This window comes from Nipponia nippon, unplaced genomic scaffold (assembly GCF_047370975.1).
Source record: "Nipponia nippon isolate SJK-2023a ecotype South Korea unplaced genomic scaffold, ASM4737097v1 scaffold_6, whole genome shotgun sequence".
Taxonomy (NCBI): Eukaryota; Metazoa; Chordata; class Aves; order Pelecaniformes; family Threskiornithidae; genus Nipponia; species Nipponia nippon.
Window position 1 is genome coordinate 3,076,211 of NW_028262380.1, and position 25,820 is coordinate 3,102,030.

Below are 25,820 nucleotides of genomic sequence, written 5' to 3' on the forward strand. Positions count from 1 at the left end.
TCCTGTTTATTCTAGCTAATCAGATATGCCTTCACGAGGTTCAGCAGGAGTGAATTCCCTGGAAACACATAGTCTAGGAGGACAATTAGGAAACAACGTTTAGTTTACGCTTGCTCTCAAGACCGTAATTCAGTAATGATAAGGTGAAAATGCAAAACAAACCCCCTCATGTAGGCTGTGTTACTACAAACCTCTGACTATGAAAGTACACAGAAAGTATGCAGAGAGGAAATGGGTGGGTATTTAATACCACATGAGGTCTTGGTCTTTGGGGCTGTGAGGCATGGCTCATGGTGCTTTAAATTGTCTTTGACTCTTGCCTCGTCTGCCGGTTGGAGGGGCTGGCTGGCTGCGTGAAAACTTCTAGCATCGCTGATCCTGGTAAATCATATATTGCAGGCTTCATTGAAGGTTGCAACTTGGGTTCTTAAATCTGTGTACCAAAGCCTTGGGGGCTTTTTAGGGAATCCCAGAGAGCTCTTTAACTCTGCTTTGCTTTAGGCCTCTAAGACAGCTCAAATCTTGAAAAGATCTTTCAGCAGGCTGAATTAGTAGGGGGAGGAAAATGTGCAATAGCTTCAGTAGAAGAAACCTTCCCCCAAGTTAAAAAAACAAACAAACAAAAAAAAACCCAAAACAAAAAAAACACCAAAAAACCCCAAAACAAACCCAACAACAACAAAAAATCGAACATTGTTTGATATTAAGTCATAGAAGTTAAAATAAGCTATTCTGTGCTCAGGAATGGAAATTGTCTAATACTAGTGCCAAGGTTCCCTGAGTTGTATACACTTGACTGAAAGTAACCTAAGAACTTAATCACTTAAAGTACAAATTCTAAGCCCAAATGCAGGATCTGCCTCTGATAAGAAATAGTTGGAAACTGCTAACACGTAAGTGTCTCTTCTATTTTATTTTTCCTTTTCAGAGCTGTAGGATTCCTGGTTTTCTGCCTGTAGTTCATGCTTGAGCATTTGTGTGCTGTTGAACAACAAATACCAGAGAGCTAACATGCTTTAGTAGGGCTTGGGGAAAGATGCTATGGCCAGTTTTTGTCTCCAGGGAGGACGAGTGGAAATTTTCTACTTCAAATGTGAAGGAATTTGGGACCTGAGTCACAGAGGAGATGACTCCAAGTGTCTGGGAAGGGGGAATTGCTAGCAAAAAAGTGGTCAGGTCAGAAGCTTTGTCAGGAGATGTTTCCCTGCTAGGTTGTCCCTGTCTCTGGTGGTAACCTGTGGGTTTTGTGCCCCTTCAGGAGTGCTGGAAGGGCAATCTGTGTCTCGGGCAAGTTGCTATAGAATCATAGAATTGTTAAGGTTGGAAAAGACCCTCAAGATCATCGAGTCCAGCCCTTAACCTACCACTGCCAAGTCCACCACTAAACCATGTCCTCAAGCACCACATATGGGAGAAGAGACCGACCCCCACCTTGCTACAACCTCCTTTCAGGCAGTTGCAGAGAGCGATGAGGGCTCCCCTCAGCCTCCTCTTCTCCAGGCTGAGCCCCCCCAGTTCCCCCAGCGGCTCCTCCCCAGCCTTGTGCTCCAGCCCCTGCCCCAGCCTCGCTGCCCTGCTCTGGCCACGCTCCAGCCCCTCCATGGCCGCCTTGGGGTGAGGGGCCCAGCGCTGAGCACAGCACTTGAGGTGCGGCCTCACCAGTGCCCAGCACAGGGGCACCATCACCTCCCTGCTCCTGCTGGCCACACTGTTCCTGATACAGGCGAGGATGCCATTGGCCCTCTTGGCCACCTGAGCATGCTGCTGGCGCTATCTGGCATGGCACTTGGTAGGCATAAATAAGGAGAAGCTCCTTGATGTGGTTTGAACTATGATCACCATCACAGTGTGTTTCTGATGGAATTGGCTCAAGTGACCATGGCAACAGCACAGGTAGAGCTCTGCCCAGGACAGCATGATTTTTGGACACCCCCTTCTCATAAGGTTCTTGCAATGTATGTAAGTGGAGGTGGTCTCCAGAGCAGCCACCCATCAGAGAACTTGCATTTTGGGCCTTCTTGATGAGTGTTGAGAGCTCTTTTTTTGCGCAGATAGTGTGTGACTTTAGCCAAGAGACCTGCCTGAAGTCGGGGCAGGCTGTTTCAATATATTCCCCCTTCTTTGGCACAACAGCCTCTGTTCTTGCCATGATGCAGTGTGCAGCTTTGTAATCAAGGATACTCAATGCTATTAAAATGGCTATTGGGTAGCTGTCTTGGGTTTCTTGCTAAGCAGTTTCCAGCATCAAGTTTCCAGTATCAAGTATCCTGGTGTGACTTGACTAGCTAGCTAAAAATATTTGTGAAAGAGCAATCATTAATCTTTCCTGAAACCACTGGGTGTCCTGACTGGAACAGTTCTGTTTGAGCTATGTCCGAGGTGTTGCTGTACCAGTGCTTCCACTAATTTGATTTTGGTTTGTCTCAAGGAGTGATGTATTTATATCCTTCCATGGTGGCTGGTTGCCTTGCGATGTTTAATGTGCATATCTTCCCCAATGTCATCGGAGTGATAATAAGGATGGGTATTGCCCCTGTTTCCTATACCAGGAAGCAGGGCAATCAAACAGGTATGAGGCATGGAAAATTCTTTACCCAAGGCATCGCCTGAAGCCTGTGACAGAGCTGGAGCTGAATCCTTATGACTTGCAGTAAGCTGCTGACAGCACTGGCCTGCCACAACAAGCAAATGATGCTGTCATGCACAGCTCGCTGGAGGATCAGTGTTGATTGAGATGATGTGGGCAGATAATAGCCCTCTTCTGAGGGCTGATTAATTTCTGCTGTCCCTCAGCTATCCCTTATCTTTCTCCTCCTGCTGTTCTGCTTCTGGTGGCTTCTCTCGTGCCTGGGAGAAGTTGGTGACATGAAGCCACTCTTGCTTTTTTGAAAACTCCTTGGCACAGTGGCACTCCTGATGCTCTTAACCTTCCTCATACCTCCACGGGCATCTCCTCTGCCATCCACCTTGTTAAATCCTGTCTAGGTTATTTGGCCTCTTTGCTGTTTGAACCTATGTCCTAGGTTGGACTTCATGCTGGACAAGCTGAAATGATTTACCTTTGGGAGGTAATTGTTGGTCATACGGTGACCCTATGAACACCAGTGTTACAGATGGTGATAGGTGTTTTAACTGGCTCTCGTGCAGTGATAATTTGAGACTGACTCGGCCACTTGCAGTTACATGGTCTCTTTTAGGTGGAGTTGTAACGTAGCTGTGTCACTGTCTCCTCTCCTAAGAGCAGATGGCAACAAAGCCTTGGGGGTGGGAGCTGTAATCCTTCAGAGAATCCTCCCTCTCAAGGATGCTGTGTAAGAAGTGATTGATGCAAAGTAAAACAGTGCTAATTGCAATGGATGTGTACTGACAACTTGATAGTTGCTGTGATAATTACAGTAATTAGTGAGAGATTAGCATTTTTTCCCTGTGTCTAGGCTATAAATGGAAAAGGTAGTGAGAGGAGGGTATCTGTGACTCGGGCAGGTGGTCCCATAACTTGGAAGGAATATGCCAGGGTCCTGGTTGTGGAGGTGACTTGGTGTCAGACTTGTAAAAGAAATTCAGAGCTTGATTCTTACTGAGCTTAAGGGGAACTTGAAGGTTTAAAGGTATCTTGACGATCTGGTCCTCAACATCGTGAATTCAAGCCTGGCTGGTTTCTCATCAGAAGGAAGATCCATATAACAAAGTGCAGTTCCCATTTCCTCACTCGGTCTTAAGCTGTTGAAGGAGAGGACAGGACTGTCAGTCCTTCTTGACCAGTACTGTGAGTGCTAGCTCTGCGTGTGGATTTCCAAGGACTGTGAAATGGGAACGATGCGTTTGTAGTTCGATCACTCAATTAACGAGCTTCACACCTGACAAATACAAAAAGGAGCTGAGGTTCTGTAATACAGCATGGCTGTTCCTTCCATTTCAAGGCCAACAAGTCTGGGGCAGCAGAGGGAACCAGCAGAGAGTTGAGACAGTTTCAGCCTGTCTGCTGTCTGTTTTTGGTGTTTTTTTTTTTAATTGATTCAAAGCTAAATGTTATACACAAAGGAAGAAAACTTTCTTGGGAGTGGGAACAGTAGAAATTTAGGAAGTGTCAAAAAAGGTGATGGGATGGATGGCATTCCCCATCTCCCACTTCAGGCTCCCTAACTGGGAGCACTGGGGAGAGATGGTTCCCAGTTTGAGAACAGGGTTAGATTGCAGAGATGCATACTGGTAATTTTTCATGCTGCTGAGCTCAGAGTCCATTTCTTCCAAATAACTTTTTCCATGTTTCTGCAAACTCTTAAATAATTTAAACCTGAAGATGATTTAAAATGCTACCTGAAGCATTTTTGCTTTCAGGCTAGCTTCTGTGCTTTGTCCTAGGCAACAAATTATTTTTTCTTAATTCTGCTTTGTATGTCAGGGTGCAAATGGTGCCTAGACATCCACCTATGGTGACTCTATTAGGATAAGTCTTGAAAATACAAGCCTTCAATGCATTAAAAATATAACAAAACTCCTTTTCTTCTATAACGTGATCTGAATGGTCAAAGTGATTCCAGAATCATTGGTTTGGTGGCAGTAACCTCAACAAAACTGTCTGCTTGTAAACTACACAGATCCTAGTCCTTTGCTGTTAGGTGTTGTATACAGCTGTCTAATGTTCTGATTTCTTCTTAAAACAGTACCTGAAATTAAAGAATTTTGAGGAGGAAGTCAGAGCCCACCGAGACCTGGATGGGTTCTTGGCCAGAGCCAGCATCATCCTTGATGAAACAGCCACCTCCTTAGACGATGTTCTTCGAGAGATGCTGAAGCACTTTGCTGAAGATCCTGAGAACATGGAGCCAAGCTGCAACTTTGAAAAAATCATGAGCACTTTATTCACGGATTCAGGGACTCCACGAGAAGGGAATGGTAATCAGCTTTTTTTGGTTTTGCCTGTGTGTTACTGTTAAGTTGTCACCCTTTCCACTGGTGGTGTGTTGAACGCTCACTACTGCGTGGTCCCCAGACTTGCATGTCGCATGTGAAACTGGGGGTTTATTTTTCCATGTCACCCAAGCTGAAGGGTCTCATGTTTAGTGTTTTTTGTTTTTTGGTGGAGTCTTGCCCCTATTTCATTAAGATGACACATAGTGGTGTTCTCTGGGGTGAGAAGTCTACAGTGCTGGAGTGTCTTGTCTGTTTGGACCCATTAGGTGTACTTGTCCTCAGACAAGTGTCCAATGCTCTTCAGCAAAGAGGCACTTGCTGGTGTCCCTTCAGAAATGGCTCCTTTGCCTTGTGATTCTCCATCTGAATTCACGCAGGCTGGCGAAGTTTGACTGCTTTGGACAAGTAATTGGTTGGGGAGGGCTGAGCCTTCGTGTTGCTCCCAGCCCACTGGAAGGGACAAGAGGAGCTTTGTTTTCCTTCAGAAACTCAACTAGGGCAGCCCTGGCCAATGTTGTTGGCTCACGTGTCACCTTAAGCTATCAGCAAATGTCATAGAGTAGTCTAAAACGCTACCTTTTAGCCCAAGATGTAAAGAAGCTTAACTAAGCATTGTTTCTCTGTAGGCACCCATGATGTTTCAGAGTCAACAGGAATGAATATACAAACATGTACATCGCACCTCAAATGTAACTGTCACAGCCTCAGTGAATTTGTTTAACAGATATGTCAAGTCCTGAGCATGTAGTAAGCATGTTCATGCTTTGGTTACTTCTTGCTACCTGTCTTAGAGCTTTGCATTTATAATATCTTTAATTTAGGCTTTCTGCCAATAAAGACAAATTCAGCAATGCCATAAAATCTCAGAACAGTAGTTAGGAAGAGGGGGAGAGAGGGCAGGGAAGTCAGGAGACCTAGTCCTGTCTGTGTGTGTGTTGAATAATGCTAATCTAATAATATTGCAGTAGGTTGATGTTGGGAGGAGAAAACAGCTGCCTTTCCAAGCTGTGAATAGTTTAAGGACAGAAGTCAAAAGCATCAGGACAAATGTTTCCATCTTTCTCTGTCACCCCCACCCTTGCATCAATCCACTGTGCAGATAAATACGTATGCTTGGTGTTAGTATTCAGCTTCCATTTGAAAGGAAATGTTGTTTGCAGTTGCGACTCAAACATGGACAGCCTGTAATGTTTCCCTCTCTTCTTTTCCTAGTTCACCTCTTATCAGATACAATTCAAGGGGTCACAGCGACAGTCACAGGGGTGCAGTATCAGCAGTCCTGGCTCTGTATCATGTAAGTACCTGGGTCAGATTGGCAGAATCCACTGGCTGCTCAAAACTTGTAACTTTTCCTGCTGCCGGGAAGAGCAGCAGTTCAGAATGTGCCCTTGTAAGTCAAGATGGTGATGCCCTCTCCATCCATCCTGGCCTGTGGGATCTCAGTCTCAGTATTGGGCTGTTCCTCTTTGCAAATGGGCAAGCAGTAGCCTGGGCAGAGGGGACCATAGTCTCTACAGGGCATTAAGCTCTTGAATGCTATCAAAATCTGGTGTTAATAAGCTAAGAATGCAGAAAAAAATCTGAGCCAGAAAATGCTGATTACTAGGAAATGTTAATGAGAGGAACTTCTGAAAGGGATGAGAAGACTGGTTCATGGGCTACTTTGCCTGTCAAAGTCTGGGAACTTGTACCAAAAGCTTTCTTGGGTCCTTTGAAAACATCTAAACTTTGTAACTGAAAATTGAAGTCAGAAATTCTGACACTGTTTAGACACTGATTATTTTGACAATTAACTCAGACACTGATTAATTGTCAACACTGTTAAACATTGGAGCAGACCCTTAAGACAGTAAGGACTCTGTCACCTGGGATTTATGAGACATAGTGGCTTCACTCCAGCTTCCACTTGACCAAAATTGGGTTTTGAAATTATTGTCTCAGTCAAGCATGTTGGGTGAGCCAAACTGTCCCTTCACAGAGGAAGGCCAGAACCTGAGTCACCGAGCCAACCAAAGCAATGCGATTTGACTTCTGTCTGTTGCTTTATGCATGTGCAGTCTCTAACTCAAGTTATCAAGAAATATGTTAATTTCCAGAGAAATTACTAGGATATGTTGGATAGGTGCCTAATGGCTTGGGGAGTGCAGGCACATATTTTAGCCTTCACAACCAGTTTGCTAGAACAACTGTCACAATAGCTTTCCTTCTACTAGCGGTTCTTCTCTTACCCTATGCTTATGGCTGGAAAAAATGGTAGAGTATTCTGCCTTGGAAATAAATGACTTAAAAAACAAACAAAAAAAGCTATAAAAAAACCCAAACACCAAGAGAAAGCAACATGTTCTGCCCTTGTTTCTGATCTCTTATGAAAAAGGAAGATGTGGTCTCTTGTAAAAAGGAAACTACTGCATATCAGGGCTCTGTTCTGTGAAATAAGTGAACTGGGTAATGTCTGTGCTGCGTGTGCTACTGTCAGTTCTTGTACTCTTATGCCGGGCATGTACAGAGCAGCTTACACAGAGCAAATGAGTTCATACAGTAAAATCGTCTTTCTGTACTGATCAACCAAGAGGGCTTTTGAGCAGTTTTCTCCCCTTTGGATGCCGTAGGTAGGATAATGACAATAAGGATTATGTACATCCTACTCTAGGAAGGATAGAGGGTAGAAGTTTCTCCCATGGCATGTGACATGGCTCTATGGAGGGTTTTGGAGAGCGTTGACTTAATAACAGAGTAGTTCTAGAGGTCATGAAACAAATTCTGTGCTTATATTCATGAAGTTAAAAGAGTAGGTTCAGCCTTTATGTAGAAAGTGTGCCAAAGCTTTAAATGCATCCATGTGAGTAGTACTGGTTTCCATGGCAAGACATGATTTGAAAAATAAGCTTACAGCCTGAAGGTGTCTTGTGCAAAACTTTCCTTCTTTCTTCCTTTTGTTAGTCTGAAGAGGGAGAAGAAAGCGGTGGGAAAGCAGTGATGAGTTATTAACTATAATTATCTAATTATTGCACTGTATTTCTGCTGTAGCTATTGTGCAACAGGTTGCGAGACATATTTTTAGATCTTAAATTTTTCTTGAAGCTGGATTGCAAAACAACTTCCAAAACTCTGAAGTAAAAGGAATTTATTGATGAAAAAATTTTCCATATGAGTGGGAAGAACCTTTAAGATATCTGCTGTTCTTTATCCTTGCATTTAGTCTAGACTCTTTGCTAAATTTTAAATTAGCACTGCTGGTTTTTGTGCACCGTAACTAACTTTATTCCTAGTGGATGAGATAGGCTTGAGTATTGTGATAGGACTATAGCAATGAGGAAGAGCAGCTCAGAGATACGGTTTTGGTAGTGCTGCTTCTGCATTGATTTTGAGGGGAAACACTAAGGCCTAAATTAGCTTAGAGTCAGAAAAAAAAAAACTTGTGTAGGATTTTCACTGAGTTGTGCAGAGCCTGGCTGCAGAAGAGCATTCCTAATGGACACAAATTTAGTTCCCTCACCTGTTCTGGAGAGAGGGCTGATCTTTGTCTGACTTATCCTCAGTGGGAAGAGTGGTGGGGAAAACCTAGGCCGAAAGAGCTATTCCGCTTCTGCTGGAATCAGTGCTCTCCTGACAGTTTCAGGTCTATTGAACTGCCAGCAAGGTCAGATGTACTGTATGGATCTGGGCTGTAGCCACACGACAGAACAAACTGTTGGGGAACTGAAGATCTCAAGGTTTGAATGTTCCACTGAAGTCCAGGAAAACAACAGGTTTCTTATTCACAATAGGCTTTAGGGCTTTTTTTTTCCCCAAGAATGACTAAAACCTGATCTTGCTGAAGCTGTACTAGGGTACATAAGCTTGTAGAAACCTTGAGACTCCTTCATTAAAATTCTGTGTAGCTGAGAGCAGCACAATACCACATGCCCCACTAACCAGCAATCTTCAGTGCTAGAAGAATGAAGGTTGCTAGGTATTTGTGTACATGATGGTTTTCTAACTAGAAAGCGAATCTTCAGAGTTGCAGATTAGCTTTATCAGTCAAGGACGTGACTTCATACTTAAACTATGGTCACAACTCTTTCTTTCTCCTCTTCATAGCATTTGCCAGAACAGCAAGACACAAACTGACATGGAGATCTCTTGCTGCTTCGTTGTGAAGCTGCTGGTTGATAGTTTCAGTAGAGAACTTGGGATGAAGGATAGCCGGATCTGTCGCAGAACAGGGAGTGCTGAACTGTTATCTTCAGACCTCATCAGTTATTTTGCATGAGGAAGCTCTGCTGTTCATAGGAGCTTAGGGACACCTCCAGGTTGCAATGGCTGCAGCAGGTAGATGTACTGCTAGGAGGGTGTTTGGGGTTCCCCACGAACCACCCAGAGCCTGGAGGAGGTAAACTGCATGCTTTGCATGTCTGGATCAGGAAAGGTGGGGAAGAAGCCCCTATGAGAGCTATTGGTTTTGGTGTTATACAGCTTTGTGGCTCAAAAAGCCCAAGGAAGGTCTCCCCCATTATGCAATATAGAGTGTAAGGAGAAGTGGCTGTCATCACAAACCAAGTCCTGTCACACCCAATTCTTTCTTTTGCTGTCTGATAAATGGAGATGCAAATGCCTGTTTTTTAATTTATTTTTTTTTTCCTCCCTTGGAGTGAAGGATACCTAATGCAAAGGATGTTAAAGTAACTGTTAACTGACTGCTGGTAGATCTGTCTCCTCGATGTCCTAGGAGAAACAGCAGCTGTGTGGGTTACTGAACAAATGCTGCCTGAGCCGAGTGGAATTCCCCAGGCATCACAACTTCCAGGCTATATTCTTCTTGCTAGGAAATAGATATAATTGCTTTCTTCCAAAGTTGAATCCTTAGAAAAACATGAAAGCAAGCTGCTTCGTAGTCTGGATTGAGTAGTTGAAGAGTCATTTCCTTTGCCTGCATTGATAAGGCACATAGATTGATGAAGGGCATTTTCAGTGCATTCAACTGATTTGCTAAAGCTGTTTTAACAGGCAAAGCAGAAGAAAAAGCCTCTCTGCAAGCAAAGAGTGGTTTAGTGGTTTGTGCTCTGTGTTGCTATAAAATTGCTTACTCTGATATGATTCCTGTGGAGTTTAACTCGGAAAAACCCAGGTAGCCTTTCAAAAACAGGTATTGTGAGGTTGTTTTGGATATCAAGCAAGACTGCTGTACAAATAGAGTAATGTTTAAGAGTATAACTTCTCAGATTTAATGTATAACTGATGTTTGTGTGAAACATGTTACTAACAGATCTCTCAACAAAAGTAATGCAAAGCCTCTTTCACATGTTTAAGGATTTGTCCAGACCCAGAGGTGTTCAGGTCTATAGAAAAGCCATGTTGCTTCTTATTTAGCTCTTGAATAGATTTCAAATAGAGATGCTACAGTTCCTGTGTATTCCTCAGAATACAGAATTCCCCTTCTTTCAAGGAGAAAAATAGGATGTTATGGGAAATTAAACAGTTCAAGTGTTTAAAACAAATATTCGCCTTCAGAGGAATGATTATGAGATTTGGAGTTTTGTAAACAAGAGCCTCTTCTGCAATATTTACAACCATAATCTCTCAAGTGTTCTTTGGGTTCAAAGAACTGATTAATTTTCTTTTAAGTGCCTGTAGCCAGACTTGTTGGGCTGTCCCAGGTTATGCCGGAGAGCTGAACCTCAGGTGCTGTGTTATGAAAAGGAGTTTTCAAATTCAAACCCTTCGTTAGGAATTTGGGTCCCAAAGGAGGTGTGTTGGAGAGAAGGATGACTCGTTTCAGTGCCTGCAGCACATGTACAGGGAGAAGGAGGTGTCTCCGTGTGCACTGACCTGAAGGAAATACTTTCCCCTAGAGAGATTAATTGCTAGAGAGGGATGGGTCTTTCTGGAACCGAGCAAAGTGCTTTTACCAGTCCAAAAAGATAACTAGCTTGGAGCGACTGTTGCTGAAACAACTCTGTGTCAAGCTGCGGGCAAGCTGGTTTGCTGGTCACAGCTTCATTCCTCGCTTGCAAATTCTGGTTTCTGAAAGCTTGTGCCTGGAGCTGCTCCGCAGAGGAAGATTTATTTGCAGCGGATGAGAACGAGAAGTGTCATTGCACTGCATCGGGACAGAAAAAGGCTGGCTAGCTGATTACCTCTGCTGGGCACTTTTTCTTACTGCAGGGGATAAGTTGTTTCTGAATTAACTTCCTTTCTTGCCCTGTTTAAAGAGAGTTTCTGTTTCTCTTGGGTCTCCGCAGTTTGACCCTTTTTATGATTTGAGAAATGTGTTGTTATTCTGATAACATCTTGGGCACGGGGCACACCTGTGGCATGTGTGACTCGGTGTATCAGCGACTTTGGAGCGTTGCCAGTTCTCACCATCCGACTGCCATGCTCAATGCCGCTAGATACGCAGCCTAGAAAGCGAGGAGGGCAGCGAAGCAGGAATGTGTGTTAAATTTAAATGCCCTTTTTATGAGCTCAGTTATTGGAGGATCAAGATAAAATTGCTGAGAACACAACCTGGCATCTCATTAAATCATAGCGCAGCATTTCTTTGTGTGACTAATACTGGGTGAAAATAGATTTTTCAGCTTGTTGGCCAAACCAAAAGAGAATCAAATTTAGCTCAACCCAAACCAAAAGGGAACGTGGAGGCTTTGGCCAAACTAGACTTGATTTAGTGGCAGCTGAAAATGTCTTGCTAGTTTTCAGGGTTTTTGGGGCTTTGGCTATTTACCCTTCAGAATTTTTTCTTAGTAAGAATTTACTTAAGTGCTACTTGAAAAAAGTTGCTTCATTTTGAAAGTGGCTCTCCTCTTGGCCTGAACTATGCCGAGTTTTACCTGCGGTCTTGCATAACGTGGGATTTCTCCATGTGAACCAAATAACTTTTTTTGTCCTTTATAAATATTCACGCAAGTCTAGTAGGGATTGCAGTTTTGGTTTGTATTATCTTTGTATCTGGATTCTGGAATTAAAACAAAAATGGGAGCTATAAGTGCTACACCAGGGAATAGGATTTGAGTCAGCTAAATAATGGCTTAAATTTGAGGAAAAGCTTGAGGTGCTGAATGATGCATGGGCAGAAGTGACTTGGCCTTGCACTAAAAGTACTGAGACATCAGGTTTCCTCCCCCCCCCCCCCCCCCCCCCCAATAAATTGATATAACAGAGCGAGACCAGGCTTGGTGCAGATGAGGCTGCATTCTGCACAAAGGCACTGTTTGTCCCCTCCATGCAGCGATGCTCAGGTGTATCGGACCTTCTCTGTGGCAGCTGTTTAAATCTGGTTTTACTCTGGTTTACCATCACTAAACCAACTCAGCCTGATTTGTAAAGGTATTATTGACTTAAATTGTGTCCATACATTGACCTAAACTGGGCTGGAAATTCTTCACTCAGTTTTACTGGTGTAAGTGATATTGGTATTCAGGTGCATGTGTCGGTGCCAAGAGAAGTCTTTACAGAAGAGCTGGAAAAAACTGTCTTATAGGTGTGAGAAGTCTTGGACTCCAGCTCTATGGATAAAACTATTCCAGATGAATAGTGGGCAATGATGCTAGTGGGTTTCTTGGCATCTTGAGAATGTGCTCAGTGTTGCTAAATCTTTCATTACCGCCTAAGTGATATGAGATCCTCTGGTTGCATGCTCTCCCAGTCCTTCAAGGTAAGGAAACGGTGGACTCCTGATTGAAAGAAACACAAGATTTTGGCATGGCTGCCAGGAAAATTAGTTTGTATGTGAAAGCAGTCCAATAACAAAGAGCAGCCTTTTAGAGTGAAGTTTTCCCCTCCATACCCAAGAAGCTCTTGAGGTCAAGTGACGTTGTAGCCATGTGGACTGGCACTGTTGGCAAGACTGTCATCTCTGGGAAGCATAGCCTTAGAGACAAGTTACTGGAGCTGAAACATAACTGTCACTTCAGGGATAAAGCTAGCTACAGAAGAACATGTGGGTTGCTTAATTATTGCACTATATAGTAGATTTTTCCAAATAACTTGCTATATTGCTACATGACTTCACATATTGTAGCTAGGGGAAGCAGAGCATGTTGGCTTTCCTGCCTTGGGTAGGAGCAAGCTGAAATTCTGGTTGGGTTGTTTGTTTTTTGCAAGGTTTCAGTTTTGGATTTACCCAAATGGTTTGGGAGCAGGCAAGCAGGTACTGCTGAGTAGCACTGCTGAGAGGTGGCTGGCAACTTGTACCTCCGCACCATGTGCAAACTTACGTTCATGTGTGTGCCTTGGTATCCTGCCCTGCTTCAGGCTCCGAGGCGCATGCTGGTGCGATCAGCTCTTGCTCTGTAATAAATCTTCTTGGGCTATGCTTTGTACTTCAGTAGTTCTTGCTAGGTCAGGTAGACATGACAGGAAAGGGTTGATGTCTGGAAAGCATTAGTACAGCTCTGTGAGCAACAGGTATCCGATACCTGTGTCTGGCCATCTCCAGAATAGACACGATGTTCAAAATGCCCAGAAAGCCTTCCTTTTCAAAACAAATTAATTGGTGAGCAAAACATCTGAGGTATGAAAATACTGAGAACAGAGCACAAAATAAGGGTCATTTTTGCTAATGGTGCATTGATTATTCACTGTTGGTGACCGGTTCAGGTGGGTGAAGGTGACAGAACTGAAGGTGTTGGACCACTTGCAGGTTCTCCTGTTAGTCTAAAGCCCAGAGTTCACGTATTTTCCCCATTAACTTGTTGAACTGTAACACGAGAAGACTTGTATGCTGTCCAGCCGCAGCAGGATTGTTACCGAGGGCTTTGATTTGCTTGTGAAAACCAGTGTTGTCTGTGCTCACTTGATCCCTTGGGAGAGAAGGACAAGGATTGTTGCAGATCCAAACTATGGGTTTAGTTGAGCAGATAGCTTGTGCTCTGTTTTCAATTACTTTAGAAGAGATTTATTCCTAACCTTAGGACCTGCCTTGATTTTTCTCCCTTCCAAAGCTGATTAGAGTAGAAAAAGGACAAGGGGCTGTGGTGGAGGGGAGTTAGGAAATAAATGAAATACCGTCATATTGCTCATGACCTATGTTGTTCTAATTAAGCTGTTTGGTTGCTCTCAGACAAGTGCCTTTGTCAGATTAATTTTTGTAAGTAGGCTGCTTCCAATCTGTGATCAGAAAGTCAAACTTGATAAGAAAATACTTGGTGGTGTGATTTTGTATGCAAGTTAAGAACTTAATAGAAAATATAACGTGCTCCTGACTAGTACGTTTCCAGCCAAAGCTCTTCAGGAGCCATTACTGGAACAACCTTCAGGGTGCATGGGTGTGAGAACACATGTTAAAAGGAAAAAAAACAGGCTAGGATTATGGAAGAGAAGTAAAAGGAGAGATGACTTAAGGACTGTGATAGACGCTTACTAGATGAATAAAAGGGAGCAAGTGGTCTAAGTGACTTTGAACCAGGAAAAAAAAAATCACTCCGAGGTAGGAAAACATACTTCCATACTTGTTTCGGTGTCAACAGGTAAAACCTATGTATGTATCTCATCAGTGCTTTTCAGAGAGTTGAGAAGTAGTAGGTGGCTTTAATGGGAACAGGAGATCTGCAGTCCAGGCTGGCGTTAACCTCTTCCTGCGACTGTACCGAGCCACTTTGCTGCTTTGTCAGAATTTCCCAGCAGGAAAAATGATGGCTACTCAGATCACAGCTCTGTTTAAATATCCCAGGGTGGAGACAGACCTGGTCTTTCATGGCTTCCACAGATGATCCCTGTGTTTGTTTCAAACAACTTGTTGCTAGTCTGTGTTGTGGGAGTCAAGCAGGCATCGCATGCCCAGCAGGGCTGGCTGAATTGCAGCCAAGGATTTCCCTCTGAGCAGTAATCCTGCCTGCTACAGCCTCTGTAGATCTTGAGCAAGGAGGTCAGCTTGGTTTCTGTAACACACCTGTACCAGAAAGGGGAAAAATCACAGGTGAGAGTGAATAGGGAAAGCCATTCAAACAGAGAAATCTGCCCAAGGCAAAAGAAGTGGATATCTGTTGGGTTGGCATTTTGCCTTAATGTTTCCAAAAGCACTTTAGGAGATCAGGTGAAATGAAATGAAGTGTAAACTGCTTTCCAGTAATGTAGGTGTTAGGTTTTTTCTAAGAGGGTTTTTTTGTAGAAGCTTCTGTAGCACTGCAATACTAGGTATGTTGCATTCTCTCTTTTGATTTCTTGGCTATTAAAATGCACATGGGGGAAGAGGAAGAATACATCTTGAAAGTTATTTCCCATAAAAACATGGACCTCCAAATTCTACAAAAAAGCTAGCAGAATTGGGCTAACAGTAACTTAAAGTCACTGTTTAAGACTTCAGAAGTGAGCCTCTCGCAACCAAAAACAATTTGCATTCCTCAAAGTTGAAATGTGTGTTTATAAACCTTGCGCACCAGGAGAGAGCATGCCATGTGTTACAGTGCCGTGTATAATAATGCCATCTCCCTTGACAGTTGCACTATAAAGTCCCTTCAGCGACGTCACGTTTGCATCAGCCGTCTGGAGAGGCCCCAGAATTGGGGTGAAAACTCCTGCGAAGTGAGATTTGTGATATTAGTCCTGGCTCCTCCTAAAATGGTGAGTATTGCTCTCTTGTTTGCTCTGGTGCTTCAGAGGGTTCTTCCAAGATTGCTTTTCCTTGGTCTCCTCCTAAGGTTAATGACAACACGTTATTTTTAAAATAAAAGGGGATGTGAAAAGACCCGAGATCATCTTGGCAGTTGTCAAGATGGTTTATTCTAATAGTGTTCATTAGGGGTAGATTAGTCAGCTCCATCCTCGTCTCGTACTGGAGAACGGCCTCTAGCCTGACTGGGAGGAGAACACTGCAGACTAAGTGTGTCTGTGTGGTCCCCATACACCTTTTGCTAGAGCTCCCTCCATGGTGCATGTAATAGTCCACAGATTTCCCACCCCCTCCAGCTTTACCAGTTTAGCTGCTATTTTTAAAGGTAAGGAATGCTGTTCCTGGTTAAAGCCATGCTTGTGCAGGGCTCTTGTGAGTCTGCAGCGGATGCCCCGCTGCAAAGGTCTGGGTTGCTTCCCGGCAAACTCTCTTGATGGGACTGACAGTTACACTGCAGATGTGGTTGCTGCTGTTGTAGGATGGACTGACACAACCAAGAGAAAGATGTAGTTTCGTGAGCTCTGTTGCAGTACGAGCGAGACTATTTGGGAGCTGGGCTGCTTGTAAGGTCAGACTGTGCTGAGGCCCTCTGGGATGTGTTTTCACAGCTTTTGGCACTCAAAACAGCGAGGTTAAAGCTTGCTTAAGTGTACTTACTGGTTCTTTGGTGTAGATTAAGCCAGCAAATGACATAGTAGTACACATTTACTGCAATATCACAGGGGGGCATCAAGGTCAATTGGGGATCACTGTCCTGTCTTCCTAGAAAGCACTGGCTTGATCAAGATGGTGTGTTCTTCTAGCTAATGGTTGAATGGTTCAAAGCTCAAGACCTTTTCACACTTAAGCTGCCTGTTTACACCTTGAGGCTACTAGGTCTGCTTCTGGGAGGTGCTGGAGAGGTTGGGGACCTTGTCTGGAACAGGACATATCCTGATTCAATTTCCTGCTCTTCAATGCTATCTGTGCGACCTTGGGACCTTCTAGTCTGGTCTGTCTGTTGTCTCCTCCCCTCCACCACCACCCTTGTTTAAATGGAAATACTGGTGTTTCCTTATTTCCCAGGATTTCTGGCAGACTTTTCCCAACTGAGCAGTTCAATGCTTTTGGCATAGATCTCAAACCCAACAGGCTGAAAACATATTGATGTTCTTTATGAAAAGCAGCAGGCAAACAACTGAACCGCATGCAATTGCATTGATCTCTCTTTCATTGTACGGGAGTTTGCTTATCTCTGGCCAGCTACGTGCAAAGCACCCAGCGAACAGCTCTGCATCCGCCTGTATCCTGGAAGTTTGCAGTTCCAATGGACAGCATCAAATTAAGGAAAGGGAGTGGAGGCCAAGCAGAGCTGCAGTTGCCAATATGCTTTTTATTTTAAATGAGTTTATCTAGCCAGCTCTAAGTACGCATTTCTGGTACAGCAGTTAAAATAATTAACCTGCTGACAGTAACAGATTAAATGAACCTTGCTTGGGGAGAAAAAAAAGAGCCCAGAAAATGGGCATCTGTTGTTCTGAGGAATCCAGATCCTTGGCCTTCTCTAATATGGAGGATGGAAAAAACTTGAGTTCTCTTGCAAATATCTGCACTCTTCCTCTAAACTGTTCATTTGTATCTCTGGGAAAGCAAAGAGAGGGAGCAGCACTGGGCAGCTTGAAATAACCCCTTGCAGCATCCAGCCCAAGGACTACTGCTCCTTAGAGGTGAAAGGAGAAGCCTCCCCTGTGATGGCAAATCCAGGCTGGTTCAGTCTGAAAGGACTGAGCTTACAAACTCTAAAAGCAACTCCCAGAGCAGATTATCTTAAATCCAAACCCTTCCCTGGAAACTTGAGCATGTCCTAGCAAGTGTGTCTGAAGGGACATTCCCTGTGATGGAGAGAGGGTGATGGAGGAGAGGTGGAGGTAGGGCAGTGTGAGTGATGGAGCAAGTATAGTGTTAGTGATGACTGGGACTAGTGCAGTGCCACCCACACGTCCATGCCTCTGCGTCAAGCAACACTGAGTTATTTGGTTGTGTTCATGAAGAAATTGTTCATCTGCTTTGTAATGAATCATGAAAGCTAATTCAGATCAATCACATATGCTCGCTACTACTTTTCACAGTAATGTGAGGAGCTTGGAGGCTGTCCAAAGGAGGGTGGTTGTTTGGGTGTCTCTAGCAGTTGCTGCATGATAAGTGTTGAGTGTAGCTGATGCAAAGTTTTAACCCACCTGCCTTAAAAAGAGTTCTTAATGAACTATGGTTCTGTATAACTTTGCCTTAGTAAGTATGTTATCTTTCCTGACCAAAATGGTATGAGCAGTTGAGCAGGTCAGGTTTGGAGAGCTTGGATTTGGTGGGTTTGTGGAGGGATGGGGAGCTCAGTCGTCTTTACTGTTCCCTTTGCATCTAATTTCCAAGGTGCTTGTAGCAATAGGAAAGTGGGCTTGGATACGGCTGAAGCTGGACCCTCAAAGATCAGGCCTGTGGCTCACAGAAATGTTAAAGCCTGCAAATAGGCACTTGTTCCTTTTTCATGTTTTGCAAGTCTCCTGTCCCTTCCAAACATTTAGTGAAAATAGACAGTGCTGCTTGTGTGGCTGCTCAGCTGCTTCTTTCCTATGCTTTCCTCCATGCCAGGAGTTACTTTAGCTGAGAGCTCTAAATCTCTACTTGTGCTGCTAGAATTGCTCCAGAGAGGCCAACTGAATTGAGTTTTAATGCCCAGAAAATAGTAAGCTGATGAATCAGATGTGCACAATAATCTGTCTTCTGGAAAAGACATCAGGACACTTCTACCTGTAGGAGCCTTAACTACAGCATCTTTCCACCCCAGTAGCATCAATGCTGAGATGCTATAGGATAGCAAAGGCTCTTATCTGTTTAGTCTTAGCAGCCTTGAAGGGAGACTGGGGATAAAATGCATGCTCAGCATGATTCAGCTTTGGATCGAGTCGTGGGAAGTTGATCAAGTAAGATGGATCAGTGCTTCTGGTCAGGGCGTGTATGTTGATGCCTTAGCAGGATCCTGCTGTGGCTGGTGTGTTCATCTGCAACAGCTTCCACATGTACCCTTCTCTATCAGGTGTCGCTGGGGTCCTGGAAGCCAGGCTCTTCAGATGGTGCCCAATGGGGCAAATCAATGGGTTTACCTTTCAGAAGTGAAAGAAAATAGTTTTACAAGGTTTTTTTCCTGTTTTTTTTTTTTTTTCCCCCACTCAGAAAAGTACCAAAACTGCTACAGAAGTGGGCAGGACCTTTGCCACGATGTTTTCAGATATAACCTTTCGTCAGAAACTCCTAGAAACCAAAACTGAAGAGGAGTTCAAGGAAGCCTTAGTCCACCAACGCCACTTGTTGACGGTGGTGAATCAGAGACCCTCAGCAATGAGTGATGGGCACAAGTCGCACAGTCCTAAGCCACTCAAGGTAAGGCTGGACAACATCTGCCGTGCCCCTGCTTCAGTCATGTCTAAATGCATAAGTCCAAGGGGTTTTGGGTAAGGAGATGAAGTACTTGTGCTGCTTGCATCCATTGGGTTCTCCTAGCAAGCTCTCAGCACTGAGGTGGTTTTTTTTATGAACGGCTGTTGTGTGTATGTCCACCTTTCTCAGCTCCTGCTGTAAATCTAAAAAAAATACACTTCAGAGGTGGGTGCTGAAGGGAGGCAGAGCAGTAGGGGCTTTGGTTACAGGACTTTGATTCCAGATGCTTAGTCAGGGGTGGGATTACTGGATCACTGTGCGTTGTCAGTCCAAGGTACTTAATCCTTACAATCAAGTCTCTGAAGGAAGCTGCTGCTTGTCTTTCCTGCAGCCAAAAGACATCTTGGCCATCCCTCCATGGTAATTTCATTTAAAAGTTGCCTGTCAGTATTTGGCCTGACTTCTCACTGTTTGATCTGTAGCTCTGTAAAATGTTACTTGCTTTGTACTTTAAAGTCTGAGGGAAATGCTGTAACTCAGCTTTCTTTTCTGGAATTTCCTGTGTTATTGGTCATCACTTTGCTTTTCCGTTCAGAAATTCATTCTTTAACCGGACAACATACCTGAAAAACAAACCGTGCCATCTCTAGTTTGCTGCTTCTGTCCCTGAATTACAATAACTGTAAAGTTTTGGGTTGCCTACAATGTGGAAGCTGGTTAACTTATCACTTTTTTTTTTTCCTGGAATAGACTTATCGGGTTTTGATCCACACATCTGGAAATGAGCAAGCTCATGTTTTTCCTGCAGAATCCCCTTATTTATAGGTAGTGCTTTGAACTTTGCTAGACCCCATACCTGTTCTTAAGTTTGCAGAACAAGTTCTGAAACCCTCTTCGAACCTAGGTCATTCAGAGCAGTGGTATTTGGAGTAGTTGCAGTAATGTAATTTAGGTAAAGTGCATTTAACCCTTTGCACTTGGTCTTTCAAAGGGGTTTTTGGTAGAGCAATTCAAGTGTCTGGCTCCGTCTTCTGCTAAAACTATCCCTTTCTAAATGTCTGTAGAGGATTTCCTGCTCTGTGGTTTGGTGAGCAGGAGGGCTGGATGCAGCACTGAGCTTGTGTAGATGTTGGCCCTGAGAAGTGATGGTTCCTACCTGCCTTGCTGGGCAAGCAGCCTTGGCCAGGCAGACTTTTGACGGCTCTGAGCCAGTGCTGCAGATAGCGATGCTTGTTTCTTTAGCGCTTGCTCTTGGCATTGACCATTCTTGGTCTGGATTTGGTAAATCATTGTTTTTAAAATGGTTTATCCTTCAGCTCTCAGGAGACTCAGCCTGTGTAGTAATAACTCTTTCTCATGTGTCTTGGAAGAAACTGTCTCCCACCCCATCTTGCCAGTATAGACCTTAAAAATTGGGATGGAGATTTCCTGGCAAGCAAAGATTTACCTGGAGAGGTGAGGTTGCTTTGAGATCATAACTTGTATTCCTCAGTTCCTATTTCTATTCCTGCCTTCTCCAGCAGCATCTCCGTTCCCCTCTGCCTGCCCCGTGCAGTAGCCTTCTAGAAAGGAAGCGTATGAGCACAAATTTGTATGAGACCAGGGGTGTAATTTCAACCTGTGAACCACCCGCAGTGAAATACATACCCTAATCTGGAGCCACTGTATTATTACAACTGAGCCCTCAGGAGGAGGCAGGAGGGTAAAGTCTCTCAGTAGCACAAAAATCTGCCTCCCTTCTTCCCTTGGTCCTGCAGTGATGGGGGGAGAAATGGGCCTCATGCTCTGTGTGTGAGTGGGATTTTTGCAAGTGCTCATCTTTACCTCTGCTAAAATATAGAAGGGAAAATGACAGTTGCATATCGCACTGTGCCTACAGCACAGTTTGCTTTGGCTTATCTCGGGGGATTATTTAGGCAAGGCTACATACCCAGTCATAATTAAGTCAGCCTGAAATCCGCTTATTTACTGAGGCATCTAATTGTGATTTTGTTCATGGAGGAGCCCCTAATGCTTGTGATGCTTTCTGGCTGTGATTTTGTGTCAGTTTGATACCTGTGTGGATTTGCTGAGAGGGCTGGACTCTGCTTGCTCAGCATCAGCAGGAGCGAGGATAGTGCATGTCCCTGGTCTCTGTAAAATAGTTGTGCAGCCCCCCAGTGCTTTAGGGGACGACTGGGAAAGGGTCGGTGGTGTTGGAGCATATATTTTCTGTTTGGCTTTGTAACTGCTTTATACCTCCAAACAATGGTCACTTGTGGCAAGAGACTTGGAGAGATTTGTAAAATGGAAAGTGGAAAATTCATGAACTTGGTCCAGGATTTTTTGTGTGCTCCTTTTGCTGCTCTTTCCTCCCTCATGTATTAGGAGCAGCATGGGCAAGGCACTGGAATGACTTGCAGAAGAGGAGAATGAGGAGACTGAAGGAGGATTTGGTGCTGGGTACCTGGGCTGCTGTTCCTAAAGGCTAATAAGCCTTGAGCTTGGCATTGGTGGGGGATGCAGCTCTGGCCTCCTCGATGAGGCAACCTAGTATCAGAATGTTAAATCAAAAAGACAACAGGGCCATGAGAGAGGTGCCGCTATGAATGGGAGTGGAAAGCCAATGGGTCAGCCAAACTTGAAGGAGAAAGAAGCGGGGCATGGCAGTCTAAGAAATTCCCAGCACTTGAATGTATGAGGAAGCAGATCAAAAAGGAAGTGTCAGCACTGTCCTTCCCAAGATTTTTGGAAACCTCACAAGGTGCAAGCTCAGATGTCAGGGGGCAAAAGCCAGACTGAAACACGTCTGGAGTAGAGTTAGACAGTGAGGATGCATGGTGGATAGGTTGGGGGATAAAAGTAAAACCAAAAAGGGGCAGTAGCTTCAGAGGTCAGTAAACTTGCTCTTTTATCTTCTCAGTGCAACCCAAGTTGAGTATGAGGTTAGTAGAGCAGAGAGGAAAGTGAAGAGGAGGGTTAGCCATACAGAAGAAACAGCTTTCCCCATACTTAGCCACTGATGAGGTTTAGCTTGACATTGCCATGCCCTACCCTAGGCTAAACTTGCACATGTGTAGGGAATAAATGCATGAAGGAATCGGGAGTCTCAAGCATAACCCATTGGCTCCCCCTTCTCTCAAATTTGTCTCAACGTGCCTTGCGGGACAAGTCGTCAGGCAGTGCTTTTCTCTTCTGCACGCTCACCACTGCCTACGAACAGGCAATATGCGTGAGTGCCCCTTCCCTCCCCACCCCATGCTCAGCCCCAGGCCAGCAGCAAGTGTGTGGTTTCTTCCCCAGAAGACGAGATACCCTGAGCATCACTTTCCCTGTACTCCCTGCAGTGAGACGAGTCAACATATTAGTCATTAAAGCTATTGTGATTCTCTGGCTGACTCGTGCCTTCAGGAATGTCTTTCTGGGGGGGGAAATTAAATTGCTTTTCAAGTGCATATGGCTTTGATGTCCAAATATGCCTCTGAATATGGTTTAAGCTCATAGCTTTTTTTGGAAATGCTTAAAATGCAGGTGTTATGCTGGTGCCTGCTGTCTTTTCATTCTGATTGTTCAGGTTAGAGACTTGAAACTGTCCTAAGTAATACAGGTGTATTGGCAAAATGCAACAGACTTAAGTAGCTGAAATATGAGGTGTCATAGTAGCCGATAAAGGAGCTGGTCCTCTGAGGTATCTTTTGCACCCCAGACCCTGGTGTTTGCTGTGCCCAGTGTATTCCTTCTAAAGGAGAGGTTTCCTTGTTGTGTTTTCCTTATGGCTCTGATCTTCCAGGTGCTGCAAGGCAGGTGAGTCCCATGAGAAAAGGCAATGCTGTGTATGTAGTCTGTTAAACAAGTGCTGTAGTGTCAAGTCCTTTCTAAAACAGTAGTTTTATCAGTTTCCACATAAACCAGCCAAAGGAAGATGTCCATGCTGTTTTGAGATGATCTGTTGGTGTAAATTTTGGATATATGATTTCCCCCCCCCACACACACACTCCTTAGGAGAGGTTGTAAGTCATCTGTGTCTAGTTCTGCAACAAGCATAAGAAATGTTTTAGATGAGACAGCTGGGGTAATTAGCACTGTATAAAGGTGCATTTGATTTTTATAGTATGTGTTCTCTCAGTTGAGGATAACAGAAAGAAATCTGACAGGTGCCTCATTTGCAAGTGTTGCCTACACTGATGATTTCCATGTGCTTTCCGTAAGGATGTAGTTGTGAGAATTGGGAGGCTGTAAGTCAATAGCAGCTGTCACATATTTCTGAAAAGCTCCTTATTGCCTATGGTGAGCATCAGATTGTATAAACAATCATGCTGCACCTTGCAGGCCCCCAAAGCAGAAATAAAAGGGAACGTGTTGGGTTTTGGAACCCTTTCACAATGATCTTACTGTCTTTTAATGAGCAGAAATTATGGCTTGGTTACATGAGGTTATTCATGCTTGTTCCCTTTTGGTGGAGTTTGAGGTGCAGATGATATTGGTTCCCTTGCTACATCTATTTGAGGTCTCCCTTTCCCATAGCAATGCCAAGGAAGGGAGCCCTTGCTGGGGATCCCCTTTCAGAGGCTTCACGTGGATTTGGGGGAAGAACTTTTTGTGGTGGCATCTAAAGAGAAAGAAGCTGGCTAGAGAACTGGGAAAGGCATCTCTGACCTGATGTTTAACCCCAGGGTACCCAAGGTCTAATCCTGCTGTTGGCCAGGGTGTTTTCAGTGGGTCACACTGTGCATCAGCTCCCTCACCTGCAAAGCAGGGATGCAGATATGAATGGGAGGGGGAAAAGGGAAGGAAGGGAGGAAAACAGGGTGGTCTGGGGGATTTTTCTCTTTCACAATGCTTTTGAGGATATAAATTGAAGTGCAAAGAGTTTATTTTTATTATCATTACAAAATCTGATTTGAATGCCCTATTCAAAATGACCAGTTTTGCTCCTATCAGTATTGAATAAGGAGGTTAATCTCTTTAACAATACATGAGCCTTTAAACTGACACAGCACTTCCTTCCTTTCTTTAGTTGCATGAGTTTCTCAATGTTGGCAAGGGGATTTCTGATGACATTGCACGAAGATTTCCAGTGTACGCTTTGGACTTCACTGACGGTATGTTGGCCGATGTTTATGAAAGCATTGGCCTGATTTTGAATTTTTGTGATGTGATGTCCTGTTTACAGTGTGCGTTGAATGTGTTCTTTGATACATGTAATAGCTCTCTTGTTTAAAAGAATATTTTGACAAAAGCCTGTGAATAGGCAGCGTGGCACACTACAGATGAGAATCTTGCAGTGTTCCCTTAATGAAGATCCTAGCCGTGTGTGGATGAGGATTTTAATTTTTATTAAGTGAGGAGGTGATTTAATGGATTGATTATTGTCGTGTGTAGATACAGATCAACTCATTGCAACCTAATCAGTCAGTACTGGCCTAATAGGCCCTTTCTGCTGTCTTTGCAAGCCAGCATTAATAGCAATTACAGTGATGCTGTGGGAGTTGAGAAGGCTTAAACAAAATGTGGGCTGCAGTAACTTCAGCTCAGTGCTTTTAAAACTGGATATAGCTTGTCTGCTGTAGCCAGATCACAGGAGCAGCAATACAGTGTTTATATTGAGCCTCAGGTTTCGGGCTTTATATAGCTGCGACAATGGCCTTGTTGGTTTTAAGAGTCATTCTCCCTTTTCACTTTCAAACTTTCACTTTCAGAGATCCTTACAGGCTGTGAAAAGTCTTCAGGGGAAACCATGATGAGAGCCTCAGCCTGACATCAAAACATGTTCAGTTTCTTATAGCTTGTTGGGGAGTTGGTTAATATATTCAAGTATCAAACCCAGAAAGTTTGCATAAAATAGCGATGTAGAGTGTAGGCAGGGACAGTCTTGGGGCTCTGTCGGACACCTTCCTCCTGTTAAATCCTCCTTGGCCCAAGCCACAGTGTCCCAGCCTTCCCCACCTCTGCTGAGGGCTGTCTCCCTTGGAGTTGGCATAAGAAAATAAGATGCATACCCAAGCCCCGCTTTGCAGACAGGTATTCTAGTGCAAAGCCGCTTTCTACAGCAAGTTAAGCTTGAGAGCAAGCATGGGCAGGGTATGGATGTGTGTCCTCCATTATGTTTCAACGAGGATGGTCGCCACCAGCAGAGGAACATAGCAATCAGCTGTTGGCTGCTCGGCTGAAGGAGATGCTGTGTGTCTGGGGGAGCTGCCAAGAAGTTGCTTCCCACAAAGATCCAGCTTTGTCAGCTAGGAATGCTTCATCCACCACGATGCGTTTTGGAGTTAGTAGCATCTGCTCTGCTGGGAAGAATAAAATGGGATGAGATGCTGGCTTAGCCCAGTGGCTGGGTGTCATGCTTTGAGTGATGCTTTAGGTGCTTTGTAACTGCTGGGATGAAACTATTTTCAGGAGGCTGGGGGTGAAAGGGAGGGCAGGCTCTGTTTGAAGTCAAGCTAATGCTATGTTCTCTGGGGATTTGAGGGTATGTCGAGGAGAGGGGCAAGAAATCATTTTCGGGGTAGCAGCAAGGAATCTGATAAAAAAAATATTTCTTGGCATGTGCGTCGTTGGCACCAGATCTGGCAGGGGACTTAAGCTCCTAATCTGGACACCTCTGGAGCACGTTCAGAACACCTCATCTCTATGGCTGTTGCTTTGTAGGGCTGTCAATGTCTAGCTTTTCATTATAAAGGGATATTTAAGCACTTCAGAAGGGAAATGCTGCAGAAGCACCTTGTGGGGACCCATGTGCATCTCAAGGCAGAGCAGTGTCTGCTGTGGATGTCTGTGTCCTGAGCACAGCAGGTTCACAGGCACAAAAGCATCATACGATGGTCCTGCAGCCGACTTTGGCTGTCAGCAGATTTGGAAATCCATTTCAGGGTCCATGTTCTGGCTCTGTGTGCATCCAAATTAACCTGTGCATGCTGCCTGTCAG

At 44.3% G+C, this 25,820-nt stretch overlaps 1 protein-coding gene across 6 annotated transcripts in view; it reads left to right on the forward strand.

Moving 5' to 3' along the window:
* SLC4A11 (solute carrier family 4 member 11) overlaps positions 1 to 25,820 on the forward strand; it is a 141,560-nt gene that overhangs the window by 84,730 nt on the left and 31,010 nt on the right. For 5 of the 6 annotated variants that reach the window (XM_087736804.1, XM_087736805.1, XM_009471709.2 and 2 more), the window contains exons 5-10: positions 4,665 to 4,896; positions 5,541 to 5,603; positions 6,127 to 6,208; positions 15,330 to 15,453; positions 18,710 to 18,916; positions 23,910 to 23,994. In XM_087736804.1, the coding sequence (XP_087592930.1) occupies positions 4,665 to 4,896; positions 5,541 to 5,603; positions 6,127 to 6,208; positions 15,330 to 15,453; positions 18,710 to 18,916; positions 23,910 to 23,994 (793 nt within the window). The remainder of the gene's footprint in view (positions 1 to 4,664; positions 4,897 to 5,540; positions 5,604 to 6,126; positions 6,209 to 15,329; positions 15,454 to 18,709; positions 18,917 to 23,909; positions 23,995 to 25,820) is intronic. The other variant, XM_087736803.1, reaches the window with a different exon arrangement.